The 14,230-nt window shown below is 34.4% G+C and overlaps 1 protein-coding gene across 3 annotated transcripts; it reads right to left on the reverse strand.

Annotated features, from left to right (window-relative positions):
* Positions 1–1,264: 1,264 nt before the first annotated feature.
* LOC132036529 (calmodulin-lysine N-methyltransferase-like) lies at positions 1,265–7,739 on the reverse strand. Of its 3 annotated transcripts, none has more exons than XM_059426884.1 (7): positions 7,560–7,739; positions 6,979–7,086; positions 5,910–5,989; positions 3,801–3,861; positions 3,589–3,704; positions 2,616–2,748; positions 1,265–1,800 (listed from the first exon to the last, which is right to left on the reverse strand). In XM_059426884.1, the coding sequence occupies exons 1-7, from the start codon at positions 7,607–7,609 to the stop codon at positions 1,521–1,523; spliced, it is 828 nt and encodes a 275-aa protein (XP_059282867.1). In that variant the 5' UTR covers positions 7,610–7,739; the 3' UTR covers positions 1,265–1,520. The 3 variants fall into 3 exon arrangements, with proteins under 3 accessions (XP_059282867.1, XP_059282866.1, XP_059282865.1); XM_059426883.1 differs by having other exon boundaries at positions 6,979–7,171; XM_059426882.1 differs by having other exon boundaries at positions 6,979–7,174.
* Between the last annotated feature and the right edge of the window lie 6,491 nt (positions 7,740–14,230).

Genomic DNA, 14,230 nt, shown 5'->3' on the forward strand with positions numbered 1-14,230 from the left:
GTTACACTAACTTCGTTTTATTGTTCATTAAAAGAAATTCTCATTATCAATTTGTACTCTAGTGGTCCTTTTAAACTAAGAATAACAATTTTGATTAGCACCCTAGACAGAGTAAACGTTCTGAAAAGTATAAATACAAAACAAATTACTGTGTAATAAAAAAGGGAAAATTTGACCCGGGAAATGTATCTTTTTTTGCATGTTAATGTATAATATTAATATATACTTTATTCATAATCAATGTATATATTTTGTATATTGACTAGCGGTATTAATTATTTTCGATCGAGCGGTCAAATATATTAAAAGCCCTCTGCATGCAAAGTTACACAATTAAGGGTGTGTGAATGGAGGAAAAAAAAAAATCAATTTTCTGACGTTTGGTTGGTCAAAAAAATTTAAAATCATTTTCTCTAGGAAAATAAGTTCCTTAAAAATGAGCAAAATGACTTCTCTAATGAAAGTAGGGAATACAAGTACCTCAAGTGGCATTCCACATTATTGATTGTCTCCTCGCCACCCTCGAATGCACCTCATCTTTTCTTTTCAACATATGGAAGAACTCACCTTTTCTTTCTTTTTGCTCCGGGATCCAATATCGAGTCCTAGATCTCTATAAACTAATAATAGGAGGCAATCCTAAGAACGACAGATAAAGTTTTTCTTTTTATATAACAGGGTCTTCTTTCTAACTTGCATGCACCTCAACTATTCCATTCCATCGGATGTCCGCTACCTCTTACCGGTACAGATGACATATAACTCTACCCACCAAGAAATATAATGAGAAAAGAAAGACTATGAATCAAACAACACATCAGACAAGACACTAAAAGTTGTATATTTCTATCAGTGTGGTGGTCTAGGCCACTACTGAACGGCTTTAATCTTTTCAGAACCAATTTGGATGACATGACTAACTCAATATATATCCCATGCATCTGCAGTTGCTAATTACATTGTTATCTTTCATTCGACTTAAACTACCAACTTATCAGTTGCAAGTCAAGTGTGCACAGTTGAGCAAACCGCTCTGATCTCCCATGTGAAGTTATCCCGATTTTACGGAATTTATTTTCTCCGGGAAAATGTTTTCCTCAACTTTTTAGCCAACCAAAGATAGAAAAATTGGAAAGCATTCTTCGTACCAAACACACCCTTAGAGGAATGAGTGATGTGAAAGATCCTTTCACAGTTTCACTTTGCAACATTTTCCAGCAACAAAGAGTTGATTTACAAGCTAAGGACACAAAAAGATAACAAGTGAGTTCAATTGTCTGCAATGTGTAAAATCAAAATGAAGTTTACACTTGAGTAAGAATACCAAGTTGTTTGCAGTTGAACTACTTCAGAACTCTAGAGGGGGCTAAGACAAATATGAAATCTTGATAACTATGGTAGTAACTTGTCCATAGTGGAATCAGTTCATATTTCATAGTATAAGATTGGAGCTAACTTTTTTATAGTTCTATATGTACAAAATAAGCATACTGAACACAGTAAATCTGCACTGTTAATCTTCACCGCGTAATTCTGACCAATAAAGGATAGCAATGATCCATCTCATAATTGGGCCAGGAATCATCACCCTCAACAAATCCCTGATGACGCCTCCAAACTTCTTCATCGTAGATTTCATCTGTCCTGAAACGCAACCCCCTATCTTTAACTTCTACGAGAAATTTGTCCAATGAGTTGCCTCTTCTGGGGCTTAAAAGTATGGCTTCAGACGGACCTTCCTCTTTCAGAAGCGATTTGATAGTTCGGACGAGTGCTCCATGGAACTCTTTGAAGAAAGTGCTGCAAAATGACAAACGAAGTCAAAATGCAGGGCAACTTTGGCGTACAGAAAGGCAAAGATCTCTATTGAGTTCTTGCATGTGTACATGAAAGGCTTATTTTATAAGAGTGAATAGGTTCAAATCTTCCTAAACTATCACCATTTTGCGAGTTTCATACCTAACTATTGAGTGTTCACAGTACTTCTAAATTAACATGAACTCATATTAAAATACCCTTTGGAAGAATATGACATGCTACGTGCACATCACGCTCCAAAAGCACCTCCAAAGAGTTCCAAGTGGCAATACACGTGAAAAAACATTGAGTGAATAGGTTAAAAAAAACCTAAACTATCAATGGTTTGCGAGTTTCACACCTAAACTATTGGTGTTCACAACATTCCCCCGGAACTACCATGAACTCATTGTGCCAACTGCCAAGTGAACACATTTTTAAGACTTTTTTCATCTCCCACGCGCCTCTCAACAAGTTATCCCAAACATTTTGCCACATATTCAACCACGGGATTTTTAATTTAAAGGAGGCTATTGGGGTTTGCTTGACTAAGTCCGGTTAGGTGCCCATCACAGTATTTGAAGTTTAGGAGGGGCTACACCATATTACACTACACAGTACCGTGGAAAAGGTCAGGTTGCCAGCATGGCCGTAATACAATATTTGTATAAATCATAGGGCTTTATGTTCTCCAGGTCAACATTTATTGGCCATTGATGTGAAAACAATGAAACAGAGATATGATGCAGTCAATTTACAACTTACAGCAGAACGCACAATGAGGAAAAGAACAGTTTAGTAAGAGAAGCGACAACTACCAGTCACTTGCAATGATGACATCGAATGTGTTGGAGATATCAATGTCATTTTCCTGACCCCAGTGTAGCATCAATGGCTTCACCTCTGTACCACCAAACGAACCAGAGTTGGCATTTACATTACGCTGTATATCTGAATGTTAAGTACATCTAAAGATAAGAAGATATGTGAAGGAATCGAGTTATTGAACCACTAATTAAGTTTGGACACCTTACGCAATGTTCGATAGGCACAAGTCACACTAAATTTGATTCAATGCATGTCCATCAATATATATCTCGGGGAAGAGGAAAGTAAGCAATAGAAATTCAGGTTACTGCAGAATTAATGAATAGATGAAAACGACAAGGTCTTAGCAAATACTACATTCTTCAACGCACTACTGATGAATGACAAACCACTTAATTACTAGGTCGCCATTGAAGGTGACAAGTAAAAACAGTGGCATGATCAGTGAAGAGAAAAATGAATAAAATACACATTAATGTTAATAGTATTTTTGGTCCCTCAGTTATCGATATATTCTAAGTTAGTTCTTGTGATATTTAATAAGCACGTTCAACCTTCAATTACTTGAAATGTGTACTTTTAATCCCTTTGCTGGTGAATATTCACAAATTTCCATGATTATTTAACTGTTCCACCATTTAATTACACATGCGTTGTGTTAAGCTTTTACTATTACTCCATATTTGAGGGTATTATACTTCTAAAATAGCCCAAATATAACATATTTCCACATAAAGGGACCAAAAGCACACATTTTAACTAATTGAAGGCTAAACGTGCCAAGTAATATATCAGAAAGACGAAAAGTAGGAATTTACCAATAACCGAGGGACCAAAAATGCTATTATCCTACACATTTTAGAAACAGAGCGCATTTGTCATTTTACCTATTTGTACCAGTAATTGGCCAAAACCAGTGCAACAAATTACAGTGCCCATCTCCCGACTAAATCAAAAGGATACAATCAACAACTTGGGGATTTCCATCAGATATGAAAACTTCTTGTGCTTCTGAGGTCATTGCAACGACCAATCCAGCTAAGCCATAGCCAGATCCAAGTTCAATGACTCTTTTTTGTCTGGAAGAGTCGAAAAAATGCACAACTGAAATCATCAGTTGAAGGTACGACCAAAAATATTTATAATACAATGTGAAATAAAACATTTGTTAACACCTGAAAATGCTTGCATGTGACAAGCAGTAGTGGGCAAGGACATCCTCTGACGGCCATTGACCTGCTCAACAAGAAAGTTATAAATTACCTAACTAGTAGTAACAAAGCAAACACGACATGGATCATTAAGGCTGACTAAAAGATATGCGTATTCTACTCCCTCCGAATCAAAAAAAGTGTCCACTTAGCTTTTTTTTCTTGGGTCAAAAAAAGTGTGAACTTATCAAATCAAGAAAGAATTAACCTTGTTTTTCCGGATGTACCCCTATTAAGTGTTATATGATCAAATCCCAATGTCTATTTAATTATGGGTAGTTTAGTCAAATTACCTATTTTTGTCTAGGAGTTAGTATTTTAATAAGCGTTGTGCAAATGGCTAAGTGGACTCTTTTTTTGATCCGGAGGGAGTATTATATAAGTACTGTGAAGACCCAATAGTTTATGAACAAACTTTATTCCAGAATAGAAGAAATTAGTCTATTAGACAGGAGTTAAAGAAACTTAATCTATAAATGCCATTACCTAGAGGACAATTATTATAATCAAAAGGGACAATTAATAGCCATGGACTAGTTTTCAGAAATTCCATGCATGCAATACGTCCAGAAGATTTGCTTATTTTCATGATGTTTACTTTTGTCTTTTATCTTCTATAGTAGCAGACAACATCTATTGTTTGAGAGAATTGTATATTATTTTCACTTTTTCAGTCTCATCACATTTCAGAGTTCAGATAAAGCATTTTGAGAAAAGCATCTATTCAAAAACTAGTCAACTCTATTTCCTCTTCCCCAGTTCACTGGCAAAATAAGGAGATTCAAATGGGTAAGCAATAGAAATAGAATTTCCTGCAATGCACGAGATCTTCTATCCAAACTTCTGGAATAAATGTTATGTTCAGAATGGCACCAAAAACAGCGGCCAAGAGTGTGGGTTATATTAGATAAGTTAACTCCTACACTTAGTGAACTCAAACAACAAATCACAAAACCAATTTTAGTCCTGTGTTATCAAAAGCGAAAAGTGCAAAAAAGCTCTAAGGTCCTTTGGCGCTTTAAGCACAAATGAAGCGTGGCTTTAATGAAAAAAGGTGCAATTGGAGAAAAACTACAACTATGTATGTGCAGTCCTAGATTAATAATCATAAGCATGAACAACAAATATATAGACAAAGAAACTGAAAAAGATTACAATAAAGTGAAATATCAATTGTCTAGTGTATCATCTTCAGGATTACGCTCACTGGCAAGGAAAAGTATGCCTTAGAGCCTCGATGAAGACACTGAAGTGCCCATAGAGCTAGGCAAAGCGCTCTACATGTTTTTAAGCGCGCCTTTGACAACACTGTTTTAGTCTATACTGTTTCTTCCTTGCACATTTACATTCAAACATCTTCTGTTTAAGGGAGAAAAAAGGTTTCTACATTGACACAAATGTTCTCCTACCGCTTTATCCCTCAATAAGTGCTTTTTTGATCTAAGATACCAGTCTGCATTTGGGTTATGGTTTACTTTACCCAAGCAGTGAAATTTTTTGTTTATTTTTTATCAGTAAACCAAGTAGCGGGTTGACAAGGCTATGATTTACAATAAATACCCATCAAACAGCGACTACAAGGATGTTCATGCAACTATCTAAGAAAATAAGACGCAGCAATTTCCATATTCAACTTAGAAATTCTTTTTCTGTTAATGGTGATGTGCAAGGCAGCACGCGCGCACCTCGACTAATTTACGAGGTACCTGCTAGCTCTCACCAGCACAAGTACGGGGTAACTTTGCCCATGAAGGCTTAGGCAGATGGAAGAAATCACCCACCGTTTTTTCCCCTCTTTGGGATTTCTATCTCCAAAGTTTGCACCTACTTCATTGACCACTAGTTCACACCCTTGGATGCAACTCAGAAATTAACCACATTAAACTCAACCAGTCTGTGTTCAGACTTTAGACAGACTTAACGGTTACTTTGGTGGTTAATGGAGAGGAATCAAGAAATAAACAGGTGAAGGGGGGATAAGGATAAAGCAGCTTATTTTACAGCAGAACCAGGACAATTTTACATACTTTTCCAGGAAAGAGAAAACTAAAAGAAGATTTGAAAAATACTTACAAACAAGTCCAGTGTTGTCAATATCATATCTATTGCAGACCTCAAAGTCATTAAGATGTGCCCTATCATCCACTCTCTGACTGCATTAAAGTCTAACCATTAGATAACACCAGGGAACACCATCAACCAGTTGGTTCTCATGAAAGAATTATTCCCCATATTCTATTTTTACTATTCAGGGTCAAAAGAATGATAAAAAACTAAGCAATGAAGGCAGGAATTAACAACAAAAAAAACATAATATTTTTCACCACGAAATGAAAAAAAACTGAGCACATCCATCAATCAAAATAGAGATACCAATGTCAAGGATAAGTGAAGTGGATCACTGCTGCACAAACTTCTACACTGTTACAGCTTGTTTGGATGGTTGTTATACATCATTTCATAATGTAGCGTATTGTACTGTACTGTTTTGACGAATATAACGTTTGGATAGATTGTATTGTTTTCCATCATTCCATAATGCCACGCATTGACAGTTTGAAAAATAAACATACAATATTACAAAGAAAAAAATAGGGTACGGGGTAGAGTTATGTACTATCAAAACAGTAGGGTAAAGGTAAAGTAAAATTATTAAATAAAAAGTAAGGCAAGACCAGAAAAGAAAATAAGGAAACGACGCGATCACACCAACTCGGTCGTCCCACAAAATGACACTTTTTTGGAAAAAAAAAAATTGTTTTGATTACATAGGGTAGGGGAAGGGGAAATGGGGGAGGAAATTACAATGTGGGGATTCGAACCTTCACCAATAAGGCGGAAGTTCATGTAGCCAACCAACTGAGCTACTAAGTCGCTACCACAAAATGACACTTTTCATGGTTACATAACAACTGATTTAACAATACAATACAATAAAATTTAAGTAACAATCAAAACAATGATTTTATTTAAAGTAACAATACAATACAATACAATACAATAGGTAACAACCATCCAGATGTTGTATTTATCAAAACAATACAATACAATATACTAATACGATACATTATGAAACAATATGTAACAACCATCCAAACAAAGCTGTAAGTAAAGAAAATGAACTTAGGAATGGAAAACTCACTGTAGAATAAGTTGGGGAGCATTAAGAATTGGCAATGTATAACATAAGGTAGCATCCCTTGAGCTATGCATTGAATTTTCCTTTGAGGAATTCACATTTTCTTCAATACTGTCTTTCATCAGATAATATGGTATCAAATTAAACCCAAGGGTTGCCTTCCTAGAAATTCTCTGAATACCAATTTCAGATTTATCTTCTGAGAGAAAACAAGTCAATACAAATTATCAAAAAAAAAATCAAAACTTTAATGATATAGGTATGTGAATGTACACATATATATTTGAAGTGTAGGTGGAAAAAAAAAAGAGATTTTTTAGACCTGAATTGAAAATTCATTTCAGATTTATCTTCTGAGACACAACAATTCAGTACAAATGATAAAAAATCAAGAACTTGATGACGTGTGTATGTGAATGTATACATATTGTTTGGAAAAAAAAAATTCTGTAGCAGTTTCAAAAAAAAAAAAAAAAAAAAAAACTCCCATTTCAGATTTATCTTGTGAGACACAAAAAATCAATACAAGTGATCAAAAAAATCGAATGTTTGATTATGTAGTTAATAAAAGATTATATTTAGACCTGAATTGGAAGAAGGGCGACGAATAAGAGAACGACGAAGGATCTTCCATCGAAGAGATGATGCACTTGTGTTTGATTTTGAGTTATTTGCCTCCATTTTTGCACTTCTTGAAATGCTGATTTTGCTCCTAGTTTTCACTTCTTGGGTTTGTGTTAACAGTGGGAGTGTCTGGCAATAATGAACTAACTACGAAAAATTAGCTATTGGTCACCTTTTAGTTGTTAAATTATCATGGAAACCCAATTAAATTTGGGATTAAGAAGATTGGGTTCAAAATATATTTTTTTAAATTTTTTAATTTTTTACAAAATATAAAAAAATTTAACTTAATCCAAAAAATCCACCAACCCCCTTTCTCCTCCTCCCACCCTCTCCCCGCCCCACACCACCTCCCCCTCCAAAAAAAAATTTAAAAAGTCTTGATATTTTTTATTTGCTTTTTCACCAGCCCCCCTCCACCCCCCTCAAATTTTATTTAAAAAAAAAAAAAAATTATTTGCTTTTTCACCAGCCATCCCCCTCCTTCTCCCACCCCTCCCCCTAAAAAAAAATTTTTGGTTTTAAGTTTTGATTTTCTTTATTTGTTTTTTCACACCCCCCACTCCCGTCCCCCCTACAAAAAAAAAAATTGATTTTTTTTTTTTTTACCAATCGCCACTCCTCCCCCCGTCCCCCAAAAAATAAAAAAGAAAATTGATTTTTTTAAGCGTCCCACTCCTCCTCCTCCCACCCCCCTCCCCCGCCCCAAAAAATATTTATTTAAAAAAAAAATGAAAAGTTTTTTGTTTTTTTGCAAACCCCCCCCCCCCCCCCCCCCCACCAAAATAATTTTTCTTGAAAAGAAGCTTTGAATTTTATTTTTTTTGGTTTCTTACTTCCCCCACCCACCCAAAAAAAAAAATTAATTTTGTTTTAAAAAAAAGTTTTGTTATTCTATGTTTGTAGTGAAATAGATGGTTCTTCTGTTGTTTTCCTGCTATGGTTCAGGGTTTAGGAAAATATATCCAACAGATAGTTTTTTTTTTGTCCTGGTATTTATCTGGTTCTGTTTGTAAAAGATAACCAATAGATTTGTAGTTATTGCAACAAGTTCTACACTTTTTGCAACAAGTAGACAATCTGTTGCAACGACTCACTAATCTGTTAGATATAGCTTCAGTTATTTGCTTCTGTTTGTAGAAGATATCATACAGATTTGTAGTTGTTGCAACAAGTTCTACACTTGTTGCAACAAGTAGACAATCTATTTATGAATCAGCAAATGTTGAGGAAAGATATAGTCAGATTGACAACCAAGCTAACAATCAATCCTCAGAAAGAGATGAAGAACAGAGCCAAGAAGTAGTAGATACAAATGAAGAAAGTGAAAAAGAACTAGAAGATGAAGAAACTGATGATGGAAATGAAGGAGATGGAATAGATCAAGGAAATCTGCTACACCCCAGAAGACAATTGCTGAACAAATTATTACTTAAGTTGTGGTATTTGGAGCCAAGGTTGCTGTTGAACAATTTCTGATTTTTTTTTATATCCTTTATGCTATTTGTGAATGATGTTTATGAACTTCTATATTTTGATTAGTTGTGGTATTTGGAGCCAAGGTGGTTGTTGAACAATTTCTGTTTATGAACTTATTTATTTTGCTTGCTAATTGTTGCAACAGATGCATACAGTTGTTGAAGAAGTTGCAATAAGTTATTAATTTGTTTCAACAAGATACTAATCTGTTTCAATAAGTTACTGATCTTTTTAAACAAGTTGCTTAGTTGTTGCAACAAATTACTCACCTTGTTGGAAAAAATCAAACAATTGCTTAAATTATTGCAAAAACTAAAAAATATGTCGCAACAGATGAGTTAATTGTTGCAACAGATCATACACTTGTTGAAGAAGTTGCAACAAGTTACTAATCTGTTTCAATAGATGGATCAAATGTTTAAGCAAGTTGCTTAGTTGGTGCAACAGATTAATCACCTTGTTTGAATTATTACAACAATTTACTCATACGTTGCAGCAGCTATCTCATATGTTGCAACAACTCCTCCATTGTTGCAACATATACACGATATTGATCACATTGAACTCCTTTGTTTATACTGAATAACATTGAATTCATTTGTTTATCACTAAATGTGATTGAATTAAGTATTTCGCATCAAATCATGCTAATGATCACTCGATTTATGAAGAATACACTTAGAATTACCCATCTAATCCATGAAATTACTATCTAATCCATTAAGGATGTTAGTAGATATATATATTCATCACTAAATATCATTTATTTCCTTTGTTTAACACTAAATATGGGTGAATCAAGTAGTTCGCATCAAATCACTCTAATGATCACTCGATTTAGTCCATACTGACGTAGTAGATCATCTTTCCTGACTCAAAGTACATCAAATTGATTAAGTATTATACATTAAACATTAAATATAGTTGATTTCGTTTGTTTAACACTAAATATGGGTGAATCAAGTAGTTCGCATCAAATCACTCTAATGATCACTCGATTTAGTGCATACTGACTTAGTAGATCATCTTTCCTAGCTTAAAATACATCAAATTGATTAAGTATTATAGATTGACCACTAAAAATCATTGATTTCCTTTGTTTAACACTAAATATGGGTGAATCAAGTAGTTCGCATCAAATCACTCTAATGATCACTAGATTTAGTGCATACTGACTTAGTAGATCATCTTTCATGACACAAAGTACTATCAAATTGATTAAGTATTATATATTGATCACTAAATATCGTTGATTTCATTTGTTTATCACTAAATATGGGTGAATAAAGCAGTCACATCAATTCACTCTAATGATCATTGGATTTAGTGCATAATGACTTAGTAGATCATTTTTCCTGACTCAAAATACCATAAAATTGATTAAGTATTATATATTGGTCACTACCTATCATTGATTTCCTTTGTTTATCACTAAATATCATAGATTCTCTTTGTTGATCACTAAATATGGGTGGATCAAGTAGTATCTGTTACAACAACTGTAATATTTATTGCAACAAGTGTAGTATCTGTTGCAACAACTGTAGTATCAGTTGCAACAAATGACATAATTGTTGAACAAGTCCTTACTCTTGTTGGATAAAATACAACAAGTTACCTAGTTCCTGCAACAAGTCACTCCACTTGTTGGGAAAACCGCAACATGTAACTTAGTTACTGCAACAAGGCCTGTCAGTTGTTGCAACAGATTGCTTACTTGTTGAAAATCTTTTAGCAGTTGGATAAAACACAAGTTACTATTTGGTGCAACAAGTCCTGTTACTTGTTGGATAAAACCCCACAAGTTACAGAGCTATTACAACAGATCCACTACTTGTTGGAAACTGTTCAGCAATTTTATTAACAACAATACACACATTTATGATTGGACACGAATAACATATCATATAAACCAAGTTCACAAGCATCAAGAACATAAATTACCATTATAAAAAAGAACAACATTAAAATGTCATAAAGTTCCAACAGATAACGATTATTACAACACAGTGCAATTAACAACTATAGAGCATCTCGGCTTGGACAACAATTACAAATCTGTTGGATATCTTTTACAAACAGAACCAAATAATTGAAGCTATGTCCAACAGATGAATGAGTCGTTGCAACAGATTGTCTACTTGTTGCAAAAAGTGTAGAACTTGTTGCAACAACTATAAATCTGTTGGTTATCTTCTACAAACAAAACCAGATAAATACCAGGATAAGAACAAAAATACCATCAGTTAGATATCTTTTCCTAAACCCTGAACCATAGCAGGAAAATAACAGAAGAACCATCTATTTCACTACAAACACAGAACAACAACAACAACAACACAATTTTATCCAAACTTTTCCTAAATCCCAAAAAAAAAAAAAAATCAAAACTTCTTTTCAAAAAATTTTTTAGAGTGTGTGTGTGTGTGGGGGGGGGGGGGGGGGCAAAAAAAAAAAACAAAAACTTTTCAAATTTTTTTTTTTTTTAAACAAACATTTTTTTTTTGGAAGGTCGGGGGTGGTAGGTGCAAAAAAAAAAAAACGTTTCAAAAAAAATAATAATTTTGGGGGGTGGGGGGGAGAGTGAGGGGTGGGAGGAGGAGGGGGCTAGTGAAAAAACAAAAAAAAAATTAATATGTTTTTTTTGGGGAGAGGGGTGGGAGGAGGAATGGAGGCTGGTAAGAAAAAATCAAAAAAAAAAATTTAAAATTGTTTTAGGTGAGGGTATGGGGGGGAGGGGGTGGGGTAAGGGTTGCGACGACGAGGAGGAGGAGGAGAAGGGGGGGAGGTGAAAAAACAAATAAAGAAAATAAAAAAAATTAATTTTTTTGGGAGTTGGGGGGTGGGGGAGGAGGGGGAGAGGGTGAGGTCCGGGGGCGGGGGTCAGGGGGCGGGCGAGAGGGTGGGTCAAAGTGTTAAAAATAAAACTTGAGAGCAAAGTGTTAAAAATAAAGTTGAGGGTCAAAGTGTCAAAATGAAAACTTTTGGGCAAGTTCAAAACCCGTTAATGACTAATAAAAAATTATCACCTCCACTCAATAATTAAAACTTAAGTCACCTCCATTAAAAAAGAAGACTTAAGTGTCACCTATAATTAAAAGTCCCAACTAACTATATACCATTTGAGTCTACTAATCAGAAAAGGTTTGACCAGCCAAGGTCAAACTTGTCTCAAAAATGGGATTAAATTAAATGGGTCTAAATTATAATTTTTAAAACTTATTAAACTTTTACAAAATACAAAACAACCCCCCTTTTAATTCTATTCCCTATTACACCCAACCCTCACCCCACCCCCCAACACGATCTTCCCTCATATATTTCAAAAAGAGAAACCACTCTCCTTTAAACTTTTCTCTAAAACCGGTCTCTCTTCTCTTTTCCTCTTTTCTCTTTAAAGCAACCACGAAGATCTTCGTTATTGTTGCTGCTGCTCAAGTCGTCACTACTATTTTCTCCGATAACAATTTCCTCCGTTCTCTTTCACTACTATTGTCCATTAGTGGCTCAAGGGAAGAAATTATGATTTTGAAATCAATGACTGCAAATGATGATTTTGGTTAGAGAAGAAGAAGAAGAAGAACATGGGTTTGTCTTCAATGTTATTTATTTTGTTGTTCCATGCTTTGGAAACCCTTATTTGGGGTATTTGTTGGACTTGTTGGGATTTGTGTGTTTGTAAATAGTGTATATGGTTGTAAAATTATGGTTTTTGGTGTTATTTTTGTTCTTGTTCTCCTTAGGGTTTCGAAAAAAAGGTGCAATTTTGTTGATTTTTGTCAACAGATGAGTAATCTGTTAGGCAACTTCAACAATTGTTTGACAGTTGCAAACATCTGCTGAGGTTGCATGCTTAAAAAACCCCTATTTGGTGTATTTTGTTTAACTTGTGATGATTGTGTGTTTGTAGTGAAATAGATATTTTTGCTGGTTCAAGATTTAGGGTTTTGAAATTAAAGTATGGAAATGATGATTTTAGTTAAAGAAGAAGAGGAAGAACATGGGTTTCTCTTCAATGTTGTGTATTTTGTTCAATTTTTTATGGTTGTGTGTTTGTAAATGTACACTGATAATGTTGATAGTGAAATAGATGTTTTTGTTGTTGTTATCGTCATCGTCATCCTTGTAAGGTTTAGAAAAAAAGGTCTTGCCTTTGTTTTGTTTTTTATCCAACGAATGAAGTAATCTATTGCAACGGCCATCTATTGACAATAATTAATGATATTTCCCAATAGATTTCTAATATGCAACAACTACCTAAGATATTGGAACAACTTACTCAGTTGTTGCAACAAATTAACAATCTGTTGGAAAAAATCAATACAGTTGCTAAGGAAGCTGTAGCCACTGTTCTGATATTTCCCAATAGATTGTTAATCTGTTGCAACAACTTCCTGAGATGTTGGAACATCTTACTCAGTTGTTGCAACAGATTAACAATCTGTTGGTAAATATCAACACAGTTGTTGAGGAAGCTGTAGCAACTGTTTTGATTTTTTTCCAACAGCTGAAGAACATGCTGCAACAACTGAGTAAGATGTTGGAACATATGAGGGAGTTTTTGCAATAGATTACACACTTATTGCAACATAAGCTGTTGTAAAAATTCATTACTTGTTTACTTTGAATGATGCACAAATCAATCGAAATTGTTTTGTATTTATCTCTCACGTGTGCAAATAAAATGTCTCCACGAAAAAAAAGGGAAAGAAATCATCTGATGAGGCATCTACAGTTAGTAAAAGACTCAGGGGGCAAACATCATTAGAAGAACTTGCTGAACAGGTAAATATTATTTCTGAAGAACTTGCTGAACAGGAAACCTCTCAAGCAGAAGTTTTTGGCCATGCACAAATACAACAAAGTGAAGAAGAAGAAGAAAGAAGAAGAAGAAAATAAAGAAGAAGAAGAAGATGATGATGATGATGATGATGATGATGATGATGATAAAAGTAAAGAAGAAGAAAATGATGAAAATAAAGATGACAATCAAGGAGATGAAGAGTCTGAAGAAGATGAAGAAGAAAATGAAGAGGATAAAACTGCTTCTTTTGAAAGGTTGACGACCGGGAATGAAATTAGGATAAAACCTTTACATGATAAGAGTTCCAAGTCCTGTACTGTTGAGTATTTTATTAAGACTGATATTAAC

This window comes from Lycium ferocissimum, chromosome 11 (genome assembly GCF_029784015.1).
Source record: "Lycium ferocissimum isolate CSIRO_LF1 chromosome 11, AGI_CSIRO_Lferr_CH_V1, whole genome shotgun sequence".
NCBI classification, from domain to species: Eukaryota; Viridiplantae; Streptophyta; class Magnoliopsida; order Solanales; family Solanaceae; genus Lycium; species Lycium ferocissimum.